This window comes from Sus scrofa, chromosome 4 (assembly GCF_000003025.6).
Source record: "Sus scrofa isolate TJ Tabasco breed Duroc chromosome 4, Sscrofa11.1, whole genome shotgun sequence".
NCBI lineage: Eukaryota > Metazoa > Chordata > Mammalia > Artiodactyla > Suidae > Sus > Sus scrofa.
Window position 1 is genome coordinate 29,525,663 of NC_010446.5, and position 21,182 is coordinate 29,546,844.

Sequence of the window (21,182 nt, forward strand, 5' to 3'; positions counted from 1 at the left end):
TGTTAATCATCTCCTATGGTGTACAACAAAGCAATGTGTTATAAGGAGTCTTTCCATCTCTTTAAAATGGAGACTTAAATTGAGAACTTTTTTCCTGCAGAAATATTGAAGTAGTCTGTAATTACATACATACAAAACTTTCAGAGAATACATTTAAGTGAGAGGTTTTTGAAGAAACATGTACTTATGTTCCTAAATATGTGTGAGTTAATGCACGCATGCAGACAACATCCTGTAGAGAAAAATGAAAGTCACTGGAAGAGCATATTCAAAATGCTGAATTCGCTTTTGAGAGGGAAGACCCACATTCTTTACAAATGTTCAGTGGAAATTCTTTGAAACCCTTAAATATTAACAAATTCACAATGGTTTTATGCATTTCCCTGAGTAAAAATCTAAAATAGTTTTGAAAAGCCTAAGAATCACCATGACACCTGGTAAGGTCTGGCATGTGGAAATATTAATTAGGTGTGGACTCTAGGCCTGAGTTCTTATCTGCTAGTGTGATGAGGCTTTTAATGGTGAATTTGATAAGGTTTAACTTTGCATATTTTTATCCTTTTATTCCCTCTCCCCTCCTCCCATCCTGGGAGGGGGAGGTGTTGGAGGGTAGCCTACTTTTCTAACATATGAATTTACAAAAGGGGGTGATAAAAACTTTTTTAAATTTTTTATAATGATTTTAATTTTTTTCCATTATAGCTGGTTTATAGTATTCTGTCAATTTTCTACTGTACAGCATGGTGACCTAGGTACACATACATGTATACATTCTTTTTTTCTCACATTATCATGCTACATCATAAGTGGCTAGACATAGTTCCCAGTGCCACACAGCAGGATCCCAGTGCTGCACAGCAGGATGTCATTGCTAAAATTCTTGCATACCTAGATAATACATACATTTTCACATTCCTGACCATATTTGTTTACTTTTTAAGCAAGAGCATCAGTTCAGGGAATAAGAAATACATGCAGTTGTTTCCAGACACCTATTAAAAGAATTGAAATAATCAGGAAATGTGAACGCATTCCCTATCCTTTTCATCAAGTACTTACTTCCAAAATTAATACACTTGTGAATTTCACTGGGAGTGTGCCGAATTGTAAAATTTTGTCTCCTGTCATGGTATGAAACTAGTGTCTTTTACTGTAGGTTTTAGCTATTGAATCTTTGAAAGATTATATATTTCAATGTCTTTAGAATGGGCCATTAATGTCCCTTCAAAAATGAACTAAGACCAATAGAAAGTTAAAGATTTTATGTTACTTATGTGACAGTTATTTATTATTTATCTGTAACTCTTGTTGAAAGAGTTCAAGTTCTCAAAAAGCGTATACACATCTTATAAGCTGTACAACTTAATTTTTGGTACCTGAAAGTGGGGAAGTGGAGAAAAACTGCAATATGATTTTGGTGACAGTGAAGAAATGTATACCAAATTGTTACCTGTGTTTGTTTTCTCTCTCCTAGAAGGATGTGAGGTTGGCCATTGGAGTGAATGGGGAACTTGTAGCAGAAATAATCGCACATGTGGATTTAAATGGGGTCTGGAAACTAGAACACGGCAATTGTTAAAAAGCCAGCAAAAGATACGATACCATGTCCAACCATTGCTGAATCCAGGAGATGTAAGATGGCCATGAGGCATTGTCCAGGAGGTGAGTTCTGGTAATCACTGTCGTGGGCTGTGTGCTTTCTGAATTTTCCCCCTTCCTAATTACCCTTGCTCCAATATAGAATATTTATCCATGAAGGAAACCTGATGATAATATTAGTGAGCGAGTAAAATTCCACACTGTACTTCCTTAGAGATGTGTGTTTAAATTGTGAGGCATATAAAGTGAATATTTACTTTCATGATACCTTGAAAATAATTTAGAAGATTACGTTACAAATGAGCTTTTACAACAAGATTTCTAAAAGCCTGTGTGTGTGTGTGCGTTGAATTTTCTCTCTCTCTCTCTTTTTTTTTTTTTTTTTTGTTAATGTACCATAAAAGCCAGTTCTTATGAAATCAGGCCTTTGCAGATGTTGCTCTAAGAGAAGCAGCCAACTTTCAGTTAAGAAGAGTTTAGATTAGAAAGGTTTATGGAATCTGTAAAAATCATCTGTATCGTTACTAGTTGAAGATGACAACTTAAAATAAACTTGCCCAAACACTGGAAGGAATAAACATTGTCTTAATGTTACCACAATTAGCCAGTTCTCTTTGTTTTCATAATAATTTGTAGAAAACAGCTACTGGTATGTGTATGTTTATTTGTGTCTTTGTAGTAATTATGCTGATTTGCAGTAATTATTCTGTATTAACAGGATTAGGCCCACTTACAAATTAGGAGAAGTGTACATAGCTCAGGTGCTGGCTATAGCCGAGTCAGTATGTTGAAAATGCAGTTCTTAGCGCTGACACTGAGGTTCTTAGAGCATAATCTCTTGTTACTGTTTATTTTATCACTGGTGGATGCTACACTGCCAAAGATGAAGTTAGAGTTTTTCTAGTGCACAGAACAGAAAAGCAAAAAAGAAAGTTGCATTTAGAAAATTGCCTTATGAAATAATCAAAACGTTCATTTGCCTTTGTTCTTGCTATTGGGGCATAGCTTTGCAGCTTCGTGCCTGTAGCCCAGAGAGGGAATATATATCAGCTTAGAATGGATTTATATTCATATTACATTGCCTCATAGAGAATGTCTATGATCCATGGAGGAAGACAAAACTTAAGACTCGAAGACTCCAGTCGGCCTCTGAGAACTATTAGATCCAGATTCAGAAGCTACTATTAGGAAGGCAGCTTTTCCTCTTGAATTAGTTTTGCTTTTCTTTGCTGAGTCTTTGAAACAAAGTTTTTTTGGGTCTGCTTTTCACTAACAAGGATGGTTTTGTTCAGTTAAACTGGGTATTTTTCAGTGAAAATATAAGAAAATATTTTCTTACAAAACTAATAAGCTACTTCTTGGATAGCTGAGAGCATTTAACCTGCAACCTTGTACCTAAAAACAAACCTGATGTATTCAGGTATTGGAAATAAAGACTTTCTTTGTTGTGTATTGTTTATATAACTACCCCCCCATTCCTGTTCCAGCAACGTGGTCCCCCAATTGTGGTTTACGTTAATAGCAAAAATTAACCTGAAAATGCTCCTATAACAAACATGCTTATGTGTAACAAGACCCAGCACCTTCCCCTCCTCTTCAAAACTATTTTGACCTAGCCTCATTCTTGTTTGAGAATTTTGCAAATAACAGCTAGATTGTTAACCTATAATGTTCATTGTATTTTTTATGCCTCCAACAACAGTATACCATCATAAGAAATACAGCCTAACACCGTCAGCAATTACGTCAAGCAAATGTTTATGTATCATCTGCTAATATTCTCCTTTTTGACAAGTGAACTAGTAATGAACTCTGATTTAATTTATATTTAGGTTTTACCAAATATTATTTATTAGGATAGACATTAGGAAAGACTCACTATTGCTCTAATCCCTGTATGTACATATCCAGTTGAATAAATTCAATTTTTAAGTACGTTTTAAAGCTTAGTTGGTTTACAGGGTTATATTGGAATTTGTTGTATGTTTTGTAAAAAGGGAACTAAAACAGAGTTGTGGATAGAAATGGAAAATGACTCTGTAGTCAAATAATGGCTACTTACAAATGTGGAAATTAAAACTAGAAAATTAATTTTGGAACTTGAGCACCAATTGATAAAAATTGGCATAACTTCCAGTGGAGTATCCCACCTTGCCTCAGGTGAGAGAGGAAAAAGTTCTTTTCTTCAATAGGTCACGGTAATTAATGGAAGAATGGAGAAGAAAACCACTTTATCCCATTTTACATCTTGACTTGATTTTGGTGATCTGCTTTGACAAACCATGCAAAAATGTAAGTCGTAATCAGGTTGGGAATACAGGCGTTTTTCAGATCTTTTCAACATATGTATGGATTTTTCTCCCGTTGGAGCCAATCTTAACCTGATTGCACACAAACGCAGCCTTCACCTCCTTCACACTAGAGCACAGGCACATTAAAATCAGCTGCTTTTGATTACTGGAAGGCAGAAGTTAGAGGTCAGCGAAATGGAATAGTCCAAAGTATATAAGATAGTACACTGAAAACTATTAAAAGTGAGAAAATAAATGGCTGTAAGATTTGAAAACAACAGTGTAATGCTTTAGCCTATTTTTCTCTAATTATCATATGCTTCTTTGCTTTTAAAAATGGAAGAAATTTTGGAAATAACTTAAGCCATGGACTGACTTTTGGCCTGAAGTTTCTCAGTATACGTCTCCAATTTTTTTTTTTTTTAATTATCTTTTCTTTCATTTCTGATGACATAATCTGAGAGCAGCTTGGGCTTTTCTGACACTCATTCTTCCACATTCTGGTTTGGCGATCAGGAGATCTGGGTGTCTGCACCCTATCAACTCTTGAATTCTGTGACCCTTGGCAAGTCACTTAACCTCTCTTGGCCTATATTTCTTCATTTTTAAATTGACGATATTGGGGTAGATGATCTTTAAGATCCAGTTCAGGTCTAAAATCCAATGATTCTAGCACCAAGTGTCAACAGATATGGGTAAGTTCTGTGCTTGTCATGTGAAGGGTAAAGAACAGAATCGTAAAGCCAAGAGCATTGTTTCACAACCAAGAACTGAACACTTTCCCAGTAGCTATGCTGTGCGTGTGCCAAGCCTTTAAATCTGGCAGCTTTCACCCTATTCCTTCCTTCCTTCCTCCTCCATTTTCACAGATAGTGAACCTTCAAAAACTGAGCAAGACTCTTAAAAATCTGCACATGACCTATGGTTTCGATACCTAGATAGCAGGAGGATGGAGAAACAAAGAGGAGGGGAATCACAAAAGATGTTGGGGAGTTCCCCTCGTGGCTCAGTGGTATCGAATCTGACTCGTATCCAGAAGGATGTGGATTTGATCCCTGTCCTCACTTAGTACGTTAAGGATCTGGTATTGCTGTGAGCTGTGATGTAGATCAGAGACATGGCTCGGATCTGGCATGGCTGTGGTGTAGTCTGGGAGCTGCATCTCCAATTCAACCCTAGCCTGGGAATTGCCATATGTTGTGGGTGCAGCCCTAAAAAGACAAAAACAAACAAAAAAGATGTTTGGAAAAAGATGATTGACAATGAGTTGAAAGAAAAAAATTGAACAGCGAGTGTAGGAAAAAAAGGGAAAAAAGAAGGAAATACTAAGAATGAAGGCTATATTTATAGTAGGTATGACTATCTTTACTCCCTTCCCTACCTCCCTCCTCACATTCATTAATAGAATCATCCTGTTGGGACTAAGTTATTCTATTAATATATAACCTGCAGCTTTAAAAGGAAGGGATTTCAAGTCTGAACTGTATTGTACACTGGGCAATTTATTAATAGAAAAATATAAACATGTTATTAGTCTATGTAGATGACAAATGGAAGAGCAAGATCATGGTTGCTGAGGTATGAAGTTGGAAGGTATTCTTGTATGGGGGAGCTGATGTTACTTGGAGGTGACTGTAGTCTTTCCTAGAATTGGCTACTACAACCTCAACATGAAGTATTCTGTCCCATCTGTAAAGTCCCATGACAACTAATTTTAATTTATTCAGCAGATATTTAGTATTGTGTACCAGTGATTGGTCTAGGTGTGATATTGTTCAAAGAGTTCTTAGAAAGTTTTTCCTAGTGGGAATCATGGTGATAAAGAAGTGCATGTGTGTAATTTCCCATGGAGATGGGAGCTGTGTGAAGAAAAATAAAGCAGGAAAATCCAGTGAAAGTTTGGATTGGGAGTGTATTATGCAGGGTGTTCAAGGACCTAGAGGGAATAACATTTGATCAGAGATCTGAATGAAGGAGATCTTTTGAAGACCTAAGGGAAAGTTTTTTATCTATTGACTCAATGGCTATGTTTTGTAAATATCCTTGATTCTCCTGCTACATATTAGGGAAGGGGAAAGAACTGAGATCCAGGAGGTGCTGACTGGTTCATGGTGATACAGCAAGTCATTAAGGGTAGAGTTAAGAGTAGGGCCAATGTCTTGCCCAGGTTAAGTTTTCCTGTGTCTTTTCCTTGTTCCTTATAATAAAAATTGATGACAAAGCTATTTCAACATTGAAGTAACTAACTTTAAACTGTTTATCTCTCCGCTTTGACGCATCACTTTACTTTTTTTTTTTAATAAATATTTAAAAGAACATGGCACTCTGCAGTCACTACCCACTCTGAGTGTCTTCCCACTCGAGATATATAGGGAATCATACCTCAAAGGTCATTTCATAAATGCCAAAGTGTTGAGCCATAGGCTTTGTTTTGATCAGACCATCCCTACTGATGCCTTTGTCTTCCATAATTTTAGTATCATTTGTTCTCAGTTTGTTGGTGATTTCAAGATTATTCTTGCCAACCTCAGTCTTTGAAAGTCACCCTCCAGCTAAAGCTGTCTCCTGTAGAGCTACACCTAGCCCACTGGCTCTTGTGCAGGAGCGCTGGGGGGGTCTGAGCCCCTCCCCACATCTAGTAGCTCTGTGCCAGGTGAGGCTTTTCTCTTTCTGACACATCTAAGCAATCAGGCTATTAAAGTCATTTGGGTGATGCTTTCGAAGATGCTCAGATAGCTTTCTCTCACTTGCTCTTGGCTGCCTCAACTCACCATACCAGTTGTGAGTAACAGTATGGTGTAATTCTTTAAGCCCAGCTGTTTTCTCTCAGGACTGTGCTAAAATTTAAATAAAAAAAACTGCCCCTGCCTACAATTCCAGTTTAAAAATAACTTGTTCCTCTTAAGTGACATTTCTTGACGAGCATCTTTTCCCCGCCCTGCCTCCACAGTTGCTTTTAACTTGGTAGGACACACAAACACACACAAAATACTATTTAACAACTTAGGTCCAGAATATCTGCAAAAATCTACTTTTTAAAAGGCAATAGTAATAGGACCGCTTTAATTTTTGTTTTTGGTATATAAATTGACAGCAACATGTGGATTAGGTATTAGATACTAGAACTAAAGATGGTTGTAGATTGTGATGGATTAAACTGAGAACAGGAAATAAGCACATTTTCAGTAGGATGGGGTCAAGAAAACATGCTATAGACATATGTTCTTTATTTCTCTACATTTTGTTTACATTTGAGTTGCAATTTATGTGGTCTGTTTTATACATGCCAACCTCAAGAGTAGTATGGAAGAGAAGAGGATAAGAGAAAAACCTCTTTTCTTTTGAAACTTTCAGAGTTGTCAGGAATGTGGATATTGAAATTCTTATATGAAGTAGATAACATCAAAAAAGGGGGGCAGTTCCCATTGTGGCACAGCAGAAACAAATCCAAGTAGGAACCATGAGGTTGCCAGTTCGATCCCCGGCCTCGCTCAGTGGGTTAAGGATCTGGTATTGTCATGACCTGTTGTGTAGGTTGCAGACGTGGCTCGGATCCTGCGTTGTTGTGGCATAGGCTGGCAGCGGTAGCTCTGATTTGACCTCTAGCCTGGGAACCTCCATATTGCCAGGGGTGTGGCCCTAAAAAGCAAATAAATAAATAGGGAGTTCTTGTTGTCCCTTTGTTGTGATAAATATATTTCTTCATGAATTTTCTCTCGCTCTCTCTTTTTGGTTGTGCCTGCAAAATCAGAAAATTCCTGGGCCAGGGATCAAACCCGTGCCACAGCTGTAAACAGAGCCACAGCAGTGACAACTGCCAGATCCTTAACCTGCTGAGCCACAAGGGAACCCCTATATTTCCTTTAGTCAGTGATTTGTATTAGTCCCTATAAATGAAATAAATTGTACAATTTCCCAGGTACATGACAGCTAATGGTAATGTTTATTTTATAGTGATTATAAACTGGGGCAGTCAGTCATAAGCAGCCATATCTTACATGCAAATGTATGATTGCCAAGTAAAATTGACGTTTAACAAAGTTCCACCTGTTCCCAGACATTTTTCTCAGCAGCTAAAGTACCTGTAATTTCTGCTTCATCCATCCTAACAATGAGCCTTTAGGAAGTGTCTTGGGATGTATCTCTTCCCTCACTGCACCCCGCCCCTGACTGCTTTTTAATTTGTTTACTTATTTCTAGGAAAGTGAGTAGGGGATAACCATTGGCACTGGTGGTGGTGGTGGTGTTTTTTGTTCTGTGTTATTTTTTTATTTTTATTTTTGTCTTTTTGCCTTTTCTAGGGCCGCTCCCATGGCATATGGAGGTTCCCAGGCTAGGGGTCCAATCAGAGCTGTAGCCGCTGGCCTACGCCAGAGCCACAGCAACGCGGGATCCGAGCCGCGTCTGCGACCTCCACCACAGCTCACGGCAATGCCGGATCCTTAACCCACCGAGCAAGGCCAGGGATTGAACCTGTAACCTCATGGTTCCTAGGACACCGTCAGATTCGTTAACCACTGTGCCATGACGGGAACTCCTGTTCTTGTGTTATTTTTGAGCAGTGATTTCTTTCATACTTATTAATTTTCACACTTCAGAGTGTAAAGGTCTAAGAAAATGAAGGAGCAGAAAAGTGATCCCCTGTGTGCTGGGAGCTTATGAAAAGTACAGGGAGGACAAAGCAAAGTGCAGTTGTTGGATTTAGACATAGACTCCAAGGGCCCATCACATGGAGACTAAGGGACAGGATGTCCTGGTGCCAGGCCTGATGGCCGAGGGGCCAGGGAGTAAATGAGTGAAAGAACCCACACCTTGGTACCATTCTCCACAGTTTCCCCATCTGGAGTCTCTGTTAGCCCCATTTAATTATAGTCTGGAGCAACATGTACTAGTCTCTTTATGGGTACTTGTAAAAAGGATTTCTCAACTGCATATGCCACTGAAGGCCTGACAGTCTATGTGTAACAAGGCAAGGACAGGAAAATTCCAAAAGAGCCTTTCTTTTATGAATTCGACACAGCAGTAGGCTACTCTAATCTTAATGTAAAATATATAAAACAATTTTTACAACACTCTAAAATAAAAACAACTTTAATAGGTCACACATGGTGTCAGTGGTAGATTTTTACCCCCCTCTCTTAACAGGCCACTTTTTCTTCCCCCCTTATGAGATAAGAGAGTCTCAAGTATAAATCCCCTAATGGTTTCTTGGAACAACTTATTTTCCTCATCAGGCACCTCTCTGGGCTCTTTTAACGGTGTTGATAAAAAGAGCACAGGCGGTTTGCTCATTGAGATTTCCTGTAAATACTTCTCCAGCTACTGGATTGACCTAGAGTTGGACTTGTGGATATCCTCCAGGATTAGGAGGCAGAAAGAAAACATTTTAGTGGAAATAATGACAGAGTTGTACTAAAATCCCAGTGTGACTCATGTTGTCATCGACCAGAAGTGGTTACGACGATAAAATTACTTTGCGCAACAGAGAGGGACAAATGGTTCAGGTGGCAAATGCTATTAGAATTTAAGCTAAAAATGTAAAGGCAATAGGTTTTGCTTTATAATTGACCTGTGTATCTAATACAATATTTTGACCTAATATTCTGTGTGTCAGCATTATTTTCTTGTATTTGAGGACTTGGGAAACCAGGAGTAAAATACATGAGCTTGCATAGTCAAGACATTTAATAATTGATGTTATACCCTCGTATCCTGCCCATTACTCAAAGGAGTTAATGTAAAAAGTATTTGATAACATGCTAAAACAAAACAATACAAATTTTAAAAGCTCAGAACTGGGTAAAACTTAGAATAAGAGCTTAGGACTGACAAGGAAAATAGACCGTATTAATACATGTTGGTTTGAAATAACTATAGAGCCAAAAATCTGGCCTTGGGTTTTCTATCACGCAAAGGGAAAACATGGATATGATTCTTTCTATCTTAATTTAAAATGATTACTTATACATTATCGACAGATTTTGGAGGGAAAAATCACATGTATATATGTATATACACACAGCATACATATGCACCCTTACAAATACACAAACGTGAATATATACAAATGCACACATTATGCAACCATGAATATATACATATGTATATACACATACACATATACCACACACACCTATATACGAATACTTCAATGTCAGACACATTCACATATGTACAAAGGGTGGGACATACAGAATCAAGGAAGTTAATTCTCACAGTAATGGGAACATTCTGGTTCCAAAGGGAGATAAACACTAAGCATATTTCTCAAATGGGGAATCACACCCAGAGCAATGACTAGTATGGACAAGGTCTTCAGCAATGTCCGCATCACAAACACAGGCTGCTGGAAGGTAGAAGGCGGCTTGAGAGTGTTTACTCCTCAGTGCAGCTGAAGGTATAATTGTGGGTGGATAGAAGAACAGGCATCATGGAATCAGGATTTTTTTGACTTACTAGTTATATTTGAATGGAACCGTCCACAAGGTTCGTATAGTGAATGCTGCATCTGCTTAGAACTTCATGGTATATAGAGAATCTAGGAAACGTGCGTTTGTTTGGAGGGTCAGTTTCCCTTCAGACTCGTCGGGTGTCTTCTCTACATAGATGTTCTTAAGTAAGATCAGAAGTTGCATAGTTAGAGACAGAGTTATTTCTGGTGATTGTTTCAGGCCTTGCACTAACATTTTAAATAACCTTGTGTGATTTTTATTTCTTGTCTAAAGCTGGCCTTCAATTATTTTAACGTGTAAAAGGTTTTTGATATGTGGATTTTGAGTAAATGCTTAGTGAGTTGAACTGTTTTTATTAAAATATGTTACAAGGTAGCTTTTAATTCCTCTTTTGAATCTGCTTCCCCAATATCATTCAGATATTAAGTGTTGGAGCTAAGCTTCCAATGCAATCTATGGTTTTTCCGTGGCCATGACAATAGGTACGATCAAATCAATTATTTAAACATGTATTAATTCCTGTGTTTTAAAGACATGGGCAAATTGGGAGTGGGGGATGATAGAAATAAAAGTTTATAGTCAGGGATGAAGAAAACACACACTACAACATAACAAAATTCACAAAATAGAATTTGTAAATGTGAATAAGTGTTGTTACAGGCCCTGAAATGGTAGGGAAAGTATCCTATTTTAGCTGTCTTGGCAAGGGAATGGTTCCTGAAGAGCACAACTTATATTAAGAGAGGTGGGTGGAGAACACCTTAAAAAGGGAGCTCACTTTAGGCAGAGAGAGCAGGGGAAAAGATGGAGATGCCGAAGCGTTCCTCTGTGTCCAAGGAGGGGCGAGCAGAAGAGCCTGGCTGGAGCTCAGACGTCGAGGAGGGCAGTCACAGCAGCGCACAGCAGAAATGTAAGTTGCAAGTTGGCTGTGGAGCCACTCTATAGAGAGGATAGGATTTGGGAGTTGACCTTGTGCACGGTGGAGAGTCCTAGGGGACTTCTGAGCATGGAGGTATTTTAGAAGAATGCTGATTGAAGATGGAAGCGACTGAGGTGGTGCTGGTAAGGTACAAGGAGGAAGATAAACTGCACATCCCAGATTTGGGGCAGAGCATTAAACAGTCTGAGCTTGGAAGAATTACCAGAGAATACTTATGGGTTCTGATGTTTATGCATTTTTCTGTCATGCTTGCTTTGCTAAAGAGCACAGGATTTTGCCTTGACTTGCAGTCCACTGTAACCCTCGCATCTTTTCCTGCCAACTTTCTAAGCCAAGCCACTCCCCAGTTTATATGAGTGCAGTTTACTTTTTAAAATCTAGACTCATTTTGCATTCACCCTAACTGAACTATATTTGCTTTCTAACTGCTGCGTCTATTTGCCATTTACCAAGACCCTTGGATGTATTATTCCCTGTTTTTCTTATGATGATAAGCTTTTAATGGCTTCTCCTTAGCAGCCAGCTTGGAGTACTCTGAAAATTTAAAGTACGCAAATTAAAGAATATTCAGGTCAAGGACGAAAATGATCCCACAAGACCCAGTCTCGATTGTATAATTATCTAAGGTAGTTCTATCTAGTATGCGTTTACTAGCCACTACCTAGAATGCTGGGATGAGAAGGATTCTGAATTAAACATTGGGTTTAGGAGAAAACTGTATAGTTATCAATTTGTGGTGTTTGTGGCATGGGGTGGGAAACAATGTCTCATGTATTTCTTCCTCCTAATTTGAGTCCTTTGACCCCGCCCCCCACCGAAGCCTGCAACACACACTTGGCTATTTTTGACAAATCGTCAACAAGCTTCTATTTCACACCTTCAGTGGCAGTGAATGAATGTGCCTTGTAAAAAAGAGTATGAAAAAATAGGGGCAAGAGTTGTAAATTGGGTACATACTGGTCTTGGTCCCATGTTGGTCAAATGATATTGGTAAGATTACTTAACTTCCCAAAGCTTAGTCATTTAGTAATGGGGATAATATGTCACAAGATTTTTGTGAGGAGCAAATGAGCATGTATGTAAGGACATGCATTTTTATTGTTCTGCTATACTGTGTTATAATTGTTAATTCTTCTTCATTGTCCATTCTTCCCATAGCTTACTCTTGCCTCTTCATGCTCTAATTTCTGCCATCTCATGGCTTTGAATCATCTTCAATCCCACAGATCTGGCTGTTGATGGGCATCTTCCTCAGATAGCCCACCAGCCTGTCAAATCCAGCGTGGCTGAAGCACACCTTGCTGTCCTTTCAAGACCGTATTTCTCCAGGCATAACTATTTTTTAAAGGCATCACTAGCCTCCCAGTTACTCAGGATCTCAGCCCTACCTTTCGGGCTCTTCCTCACATTCAAAAAAATTAGGCCTCCCATCTTTTGCTCAACCACCTAAAAAGTATGCAAACCTGAGAAGTTTACTTAATCTCTCTACGCTTCAGCATCAGCATATGTATTTGGAGGATGATAACGGGCCTGCTGCATAGGATTAAATAACATCATTCATACCTTGCCTTGCACAGAATCAAGGATCAAATATGGGTTGCTATTTTATCTTTTTTAAAATAACTGCTCACCCAGTCCTGTTTTCTATTGTTCATTCATTTTTATTTCTATTGTCTCAACATAAAGCCTTTTTGTCCTTTACCAAGAGGGTTGTAATAGCTTTTGATAGAGGGAGTGTCGGTTAATTTGCATTCCAGCTAACAAATGTGTCAGCATATTCAAGGTTAAACTCATTGCATCTCATTGACAGTGTAATCTAGGTGGTAAAATTGAAACAGTAAGTTCCAGAAAGGTCTTGGACAGCCACTGAGTATCCTGATGGGCCTAGGACAGAACAGGCCTCAAATATTGAAGGAGATGAAGGTTGCAGTAGGACCACGAAAGGTCAGTGATGACTGAAGAGATCTTTTCAGAAAATAGACCTGGAATCATGCAAGGGTTTGAATAAGGGAGCATGAGTAGAAAGCGAAGGGAGAAAAATCAAGTGAGCAAAAAAAAAAAAATAGCATCAGGTGCATATGCTACTATAGATGTAAACATGGAGAATCTACTTGATATAATATACGGGTCCGAAAGAAAAATGGGAAACATCGGGGCAAAGTGAACTTGGCAAATATTTCAAATCAATAAGAGTTATCAAATTGAGCCTTATGGATTAACCAGTGCCAGAAAAATTTGACTGACTGAAGAGTTGTCACAGGGAAGAGACACTTGACAGTTTTTTGTTTACAAACCTCAAGCTCCGGTATGTAGTTATTCAAAAAGAAGTTAAGGCATGGGTATAGCCTGTGAAACATAGTTTATAACAAGTGAGCCAGCTACCTACAACATGAGAAAGTACTGAACCTAAAGTTAGGAATGTGGGTAGGATATAGAACAGATACAGTGATGTGTATTGTGTCACTGCACCTAATAGTGCTTTTGCTATGGGAATTCATTTTCTTATACCCATTAGATATCAGTAATTTAATCTCAAGAAGGTGAGGTCCATAGAAGGCAAGAACACTCTAGATGTAGATCCAGGAGTGGTCAAAGTAGATTCTATGCAGGATTTCATGGTGTATGAGTTGTTTCATGGCTTTTGGGAAAAGCCCAGCAGGTAAGGATCTGACCTCTCACCCTGACTGAATGAGAGTAGCTTTATTTTTTTCTTTTTTACATTTTGGGGTTTCTGTATGAGTTTTCCTTTGGGGGGGAAAAAAAGCATGTCTTTCTTTTAAACAAAACTCTAAGTTGCATTTATCAACATCACTTTTTTACATGTTGGAAGCTAAAGTACAGAGAGGCTTAGTGAATTTCCTATGGTAATGATAGAAGAGTAAAAGCAAAGCCTAGTTTTTGCTTAGACATCAAACCTAGAGTTCTTACTCTCATAGATAGCCTCCTTGTTGTTCAACCCATTGTAATCTCTGGGAATTCCTCAGAGGTACTGCAACCAGGGATTTTGTGTTTTTGTGTGTATATCCTCTGTAGTGATTGGTCCTTTGTTTTTGCAGTGTTTTCTGTCTGAATAAAGGTGAAAATTTTGCACAGACTGATTAAAAAATGCATCTACTTTACAGTTTTTCATGTGGGTATACACATTATGCACAGTTAAATATGGTATAAGATGGACAAGCTTGTGATATGCTCTAAACAATTTCATCTTGAGCTGCCTCTTTAACATTTTTATTACTATCTTCTCTTGTTGCTAGGAGAAAGTTCTGACAGGTCTTATATCTTTCCTGCTGAGTTTTTAGTGAAGTAGTCCTGGGGTCATTTTGTCAATTGTTAACGTCTAAGTTTAATTCTTGGAATGTCTAGTCCAAGATAATAACCCAAAATAACTAGAAATTTGAATTAGTAATGTCTTTGATTACTATCATGGACTTATACATATAAAATGTACAATAGGCTTGGCTGATATGAAGAGTCTATTTTCAAAAATACCTACACATAGAAAAATCTACTTTCCAAATGAGCTGTTTCTTGAAAATTCTAAAGGAAATAAAACCTCTGATGAAATGAAATGGTAAAAGGGGACTGAATGCTAATCCCTGGAGGTTATATATTGTGTAGACTCTTACTCTTCTCTTCATCTTATGTCAAAACCTATAGAAGGAAACTCTATGCATGTCTTGTATGTGTGCAAAGAGTTCTTGTAGTATTCTTGCATTTTCATGTTGAGAGTAGTACTGCTAACCTGAGTAATTTAAAGTAATTTCTGCTTCAAATGTCAAGTGTCTGTTGCATTTCAGATCTTCCTCTATTTGGTATAATTGTCAACCTTAAGTGCACAGACTGACCTAATACAGTCATCAGATATGCTTTGAATTAAGAGTTATTTGGCTAACTTCTGGAGCCCTGTTTGAAGCTGTGCACTGTTTTGCTATTATCAGTTTGTTTCTGCTTTATCAGAAACATAAGACCTGTATATCCCAAGAGCCACTATGTGAAATTTTCCACCAGGTGGATGACATGTGAGCATATCTAGTTGCAAAACTATAACATCAGTAGTAGCCTAATTTGAACCATTCCTTTTATAAGAGCTTACATTTATTAAGAACTTGCTTAAAGGAGTTCAAACAAGGGTGGTGACCTTTTAAGCACCCATATTTTAAAACTTTAAAAAAAATAATTCAGCCATCCTATTGCTCATCTTTTATGCAACTTTTAGTACTTGGTAACAAATGATTCTGAAATCAGTAGTATGCAGTGACTACACAATGAAAGATGGTTGAAAATTCAAAATATGTGGTCATTTATTCTAGTATGCATGTGTACGTATGTATGGTGGGGTTGAGAATCAGGGTTTTAGCACTGCATTTAGGGAAATGCACAGTGTCATGTTCGGCATTTTGTTTGACAGTTGTCACATTGTTTTCATTGTCTCTCCATTTTGTTTATTTCTTAGCTTCTTAAGCAGCCTGATGAAATCTCATCAGCTAACTGGGACTGAATTTTGATGAGTGCCAAGTTGCTTTGATGAAATCTAGTGTAATTATCTTAAACCTGACTTTATTTGGCTTTAATGCTGGCATTTTCCATATTGAGAAAATTAGTGTATTTGTCTGCTACAGGAGATAGGAATCCAGGAAAAAAACAAAGATAGCTCAAATATGAAAAAGCAAACCCAGCTGAAGTTCATTTTATACCTTTGTTTCAAAACTAGCTTTCCACGCATTTAAACTTAAAAATGTTTTTATCATCTATTCCTTTTAATAATGATAAAATCAGAATTAGCTATTAGCCAAAACTACCCTCACTCATGAACTAGAGAAATAGTTTTCCTGTTGACGAGAAAAAAAAAAAAAAAAAAGAGCTTTGGTGTCCTTTTATCTGGATTTTCCTAAGGGGGACAAAAAAAATTTTAGTAAAATTTAGTATTTTAAAATTAAAGATATTATTTCATTTTGTCAACCAAGGAAACAGTTGAGCTTTTAAATTGTAATTCCTCATGATATTTTAGGCAACAAAGCCAGTACTGTGAAATAGTCAAAGACTTTTGGAGTCAAAAGACTCCTAAATTTAAATCTTAATTTCTGATACATATGATGTAGGGGAACTTAAACTTGCAGAACTCTTAGGTAATTAAATTAGGTGATGATATTGTTGTGTCTCTTAGGAGATTATTATGATGCCAGAATTTCAAGAAGATTGGGCATTAGGTCATGGTACTACAATAGGGTTTCCAGAATATTCACAAATGGGCTGAAATAGGATATTTAGGATTTCCAGAATGTTCACATAGGCCGAAGTGAACCTGAAATTAGAAGAGACAGCCTGCTTTTATTCAGTAACCATGGTTAAACCAGCCTCGCTCAAGGGTTCTTGAGGAGATTGGGTCAGGTTTTTTGACACTTGGAGATTACTTCCTACTAATGAGTTTTCTGGTTTGAGTCAACGCCCTAAAGTTACTGTAGATTTTTGACCTACAAAGTCTGGCACAGGCCATTCCCACTCTAAAACTCTTGTAGATGGTGGCAGTTTAATTGAAAGCAGATAATTGAAGATAGTTCTGTGGCTCTGAAAGTTATATATGTTACATTTCTTCAAAATCAGGTGTTTTTGAGAGTTCCCATCCTGGCTCAGTGGTTAACGAATCCAACTAAGAACCATGAGGTTGCCGGTTCGATCCCTGGCCTTGCTCAGTGGGTTAAGGATCCGGCATTGCCGTGAGCTGTGGTGTAGGTTGCAGACGCGGCTCAGATCCCGCGTTGCTGTGGCTCTGGCTAGGCTGGTGGCTACAGCTCCAATTAGACCCCTAGCCTTCGGAAACTCCATATGCCAAGGGAGCAGCCTGAGAAATGGCAAAAAGACAAAAAAACAAAACAAAACAAAAAAAACTTGTGTTTTTGTGCCTTTGTATAACCTAATTCAAATATATTTCCTTTTTCATATTTTTTTTTCCTGTGTCTGTTTTCAGTGGTCATAACCTACCTGATGTATTAAACCCTAACTATAAAGAGTTCACTTTTTAGTTTCACCACATTGTTTATAGAGTGTTCAATCAAGGACCACTTCAGAATTATAGCATTACTGGATACTTGTACCTGTGAAACCAAGCAGCTTTCTATGTAAGAACAGAATGGAATCAGCAAAATGATGACTCCTCAGTGGTTACGTTTCCTTGGGGTCTGACAGATGCCCATCCCGATAGAAATGAGCATTAATCAGAGTGGTATCTTAACGGTGGTGTAAATTACATAGCATTTCATATTTTAAGTAATCAATGAATTATCTGACAAGGGTTATCTTAATGGATTTTACAGAGGTAGCCCCAAAGCACAAAATAAAAAATGGCCCATATTTATTATGTATAGTGGGCAGAAATTATCTCTACAGAAAGGACTTTAATGTATTCCTTGTTGCAGTGTTTTTTTTTTTTTTTTTTTTTTTTTTTTTTTGCACCCACTTATTAGGCAGTTGTAGCTGTTGTTATTATCTTCATAATCTGGACCAAGGATCTGGTGAGGCTTTTGTATACCCAAGTCCTAGATTTTCATGCAGTTAGATTTAAAGTTATGATAGAAGATAATCTCTAGATGCAAAATGTAAGAGAATGAATTCTAACAGCTCTCTTCTCAACCTCTTTTTTGGATTCTGACTGTGATCTATGCTGTAGCCCCAGATGAGTTGCAAGTAGTTGTTCCAGAGCCTGGATACAATTGCTGTCCTCTTGGTATAAGGGTTTCCTGATCCACATGCTTGAAAGAAATTAATAAAATATTCATTTTTCTGGTAAGATGCCTGGCTTCTTTTTATAATAGGTATTTTACAACCCATTGTAAAATACCTATTATGTGATGATGTGATCCAAGATTTGAAAAATTTAAAAGCTGCTACAACTATAGTTAAAGCACAAATCTGAAAGCAGGGAGAAGGCACCATGGTAACATGTTGGTGCCTATTGCTTGAGGTTCATAAAGGAGATATATTATACCTTAAAAAAAAAAAAAAAGCTGGGCGTTGCCGTTGTGGCTCAGCAGAAATGAAAGGGACCAGCATCCATGAGGATGCAGGTTCGATCCCTGATCTCGCTCGTTGGGTTAAGGATCTGGCATTGCCATGAGCTGTGGTATAGCTCACAGACGTGGCTTGGATCTGGTGTTGCTGTGGCTGTGGTGTAGGCCAGCAGCTACAGTTCCGATTCGACCCTTAGTCTGGGAACTTCATATGCGTGGCTCTAAAAAAGAAAAAGAAAAAAAAAAAAAAACCTTTATCAGAGGGAGATGTGATTGGCGTTTTCATCAATAGCTGAAACAGTTCAGTGCATTTGAGTCTCATTTGTTTCTTTGTTAAAAATTTGCAAATTCTTTTTTCTATGTAATGACTTTTTTTTCAAAATTGTACTTAATGTTCTTTAGATTTCCAAGTTCTTTTAAAATTTATTTTTATTTAAAAAATTGTGATTAAAGACAATACATATTTAAGGTGTACATGTCCTTTCTTCTTTGATATCCTGACTCTTCATTGATTGCTAGACCCAACTTCAGGAAGGGGCTTGCTGAGGCAGATCTTAAGTAGACTTGGTCAAGAGGCTATGAGCAAAACACCCACAGTGCAGACCCTGGGAGCTGAAGCTTTTCAAAAAGAAACAGACCCTCTGACTTTTTAATTAGAAAATCATTCACGTCTACACCTCAGTGTCATCTCTCGGGACTCCTAAACCAGAAGCTAAGGTATCTTTACTAGTGTTTTTCTTTCTTAAAACATGCAGTAAAAATGTAGAACTGTAGCCAGGGGAAAGATGAGGGTAAGGGGGTGTGTCTCAAGGGATTGATAACAAGATTAAAACTTTATAGAAATCATTTGCATTTCTGGCTAGCATCTGTTATAAAACACACATACTCAACTTGGTGGGAACTGTGAAACCTGGTGTTTTACATTTCAGGTTCCTCTTAGGCAAAATTCAACACTTGATCTTCTAAGTAGGAATGACCACCTCTGTGAAAATTTAAGAACTAACTCTGAGCTCAGGAAAGAGTAGGCCAGCATGAGAGGGAAATCCCCCTAGGACAAAACCCTTTGTTGAGTCAGTTCATTGGCCAAAGGCAGGACTCCTTTCAAATTATTTGGATGAAATTGAAGATGATATTACAGTAGGAAATTCAAAAGGGTCTGGGGGCTACAAGCTGTAATGTTGAGGAAGCTGTGTTCTACTCTGTTGACTTAACAGGAGATCGATTTGGATCTGTTAGTATTAGAGATTTCCTTAAAGTTATCTCTGCTTCAGATATGATATTAAGCAATTATAGTTGGAGGTTTTTTTGGAGCGATACTGTTTAGAGGGAAAAAACCTTATTTATTTATTTTTAGTCTTTTTAGAGCCCCACCCTCGGCATATGGAAGTTCCCAGACTAGGGGTTGAACTGGAGCTACAGCTGCTGGCCTACACCACAGACACAGTAGTGCCAGATCTGAGCTGCATCTGTGACCTATACCACAACTAAGGCAATGCCGGATCCTTAACCCACTGAGTGAGTCCAGGGATTGAACCCGCATCCTCATGGGTGCTAGTCGGGTTTGTTACTGCTGAGCCACAACGGGAACTTCCACACTTAATCTGAAATAGGCATTTTATTTGTAAAAGAGCTGTAAAAAACCAAAGATAAATTTTTTTATTACTAAGCTTGTAGCACACATTGGACTTTGAGATTCTAGACAGTTTTCCTTGTTCGTATTATGTTAATAGGAAGGAGGCCAAACACTTGGCATTTAATTTGTCATCTTTTGCCTCACGTTCCTGTGCAGTTGAGCAGGTGCTTCATGGGAGTCAGTAATACAAGGAAGGCTACAACTAATTTTTGAAATGTTACTTTCAGCATTTCAGGCTGTGTTCTTACAGATGTTTTCTATTTTTGAGTGATTGCAAAGCAAAACAGGCAAAGACACAATAGAGCCAGCCTTAATGCTGATGATAATTTAATTAATTTAACCTGCTGGTTTGTATAACTGTCCTATAACAACTTTTTAATCATTGTCTAGTAACTTATTTAGTACCTCCCCCCCACTCCCCCGCCCGCCTTGCCTCACTCCCACTGGTAAAACAGTTTGCAATGGATCAGCTGTATTACCAGGCCATCAAATGTATTCAATTTTGGAAGCAAACACTTCATGGTTGTTTAAAAATCCCAAGTATTCACATGGGGGAAAGTGTGGGAGGTTTTAAGTTTCTGAAACACTCTGCAGAAAATGAAGTGATAACAGTTCCTGCCGGTGGCCATATGACTCAATAATAACTGGAAGGAAAAAAATTGTTTGTTTAGGCTTGGCCAGCGTTAATAACAAGGGTTGTAATCTTATTTTTGCTCACAAACATGTTTCCTTTCTCCGTGATCCCTTTCCTCATCTTCTGTAGACACATTGGTCTTTCCTGAGCCCTGGCTTTGCTCTTGGAGAGATGTTCAGAATGTATTTTGTGCTGATTCAGGCTTTGTTTTGATTCCAATCGTTCATTAAACCCACAATCAGAGAAGACTCTCAAATCTCTTGCCATAGTGCAGCTTTTGCCTGTGCTGTGGCACAATGTGGGGAACATTTGTGGCAGGCAGAGGTAGGTGCTTAGAAGATTTTCACTGAAGCCCATGACTTCTGCCTCAGTTCATCAAAACGCTTTACTCTTAACGACTTCAGGATACATTTATCACCAACATGTGCTAACATGAGCTCTGTTGTGTTTAAATTCCTTCTCAGCTTCGTGGGCCAGTCTTTATTTTATTTTGGTCCCTGGGCACATCTGTCACTTATCTCCTCAGAGGTTATATGCCTCTTGGGAGGGTCTCCTTTTTCCTGCACCTATGCTCTGTGTTTAGCTTCCAAATACTTTTCACGTTTCTAGAGCCACAGTTGGAAGAGCCA

The 21,182-nt window shown here is 38.1% G+C and overlaps 1 protein-coding gene across 1 annotated transcript in view; it reads left to right on the forward strand.

Annotated features, from left to right (window-relative positions):
• RSPO2 (R-spondin 2) overlaps positions 1 to 21,182 on the forward strand; it is a 162,117-nt gene that overhangs the window by 109,889 nt on the left and 31,046 nt on the right. Inside the window, 2 exon segments of the mRNA NM_001293141.1 lie at positions 1,475 to 1,570; positions 1,573 to 1,662. Of these exon segments, the coding sequence (NP_001280070.1) occupies positions 1,475 to 1,570; positions 1,573 to 1,662 (186 nt within the window).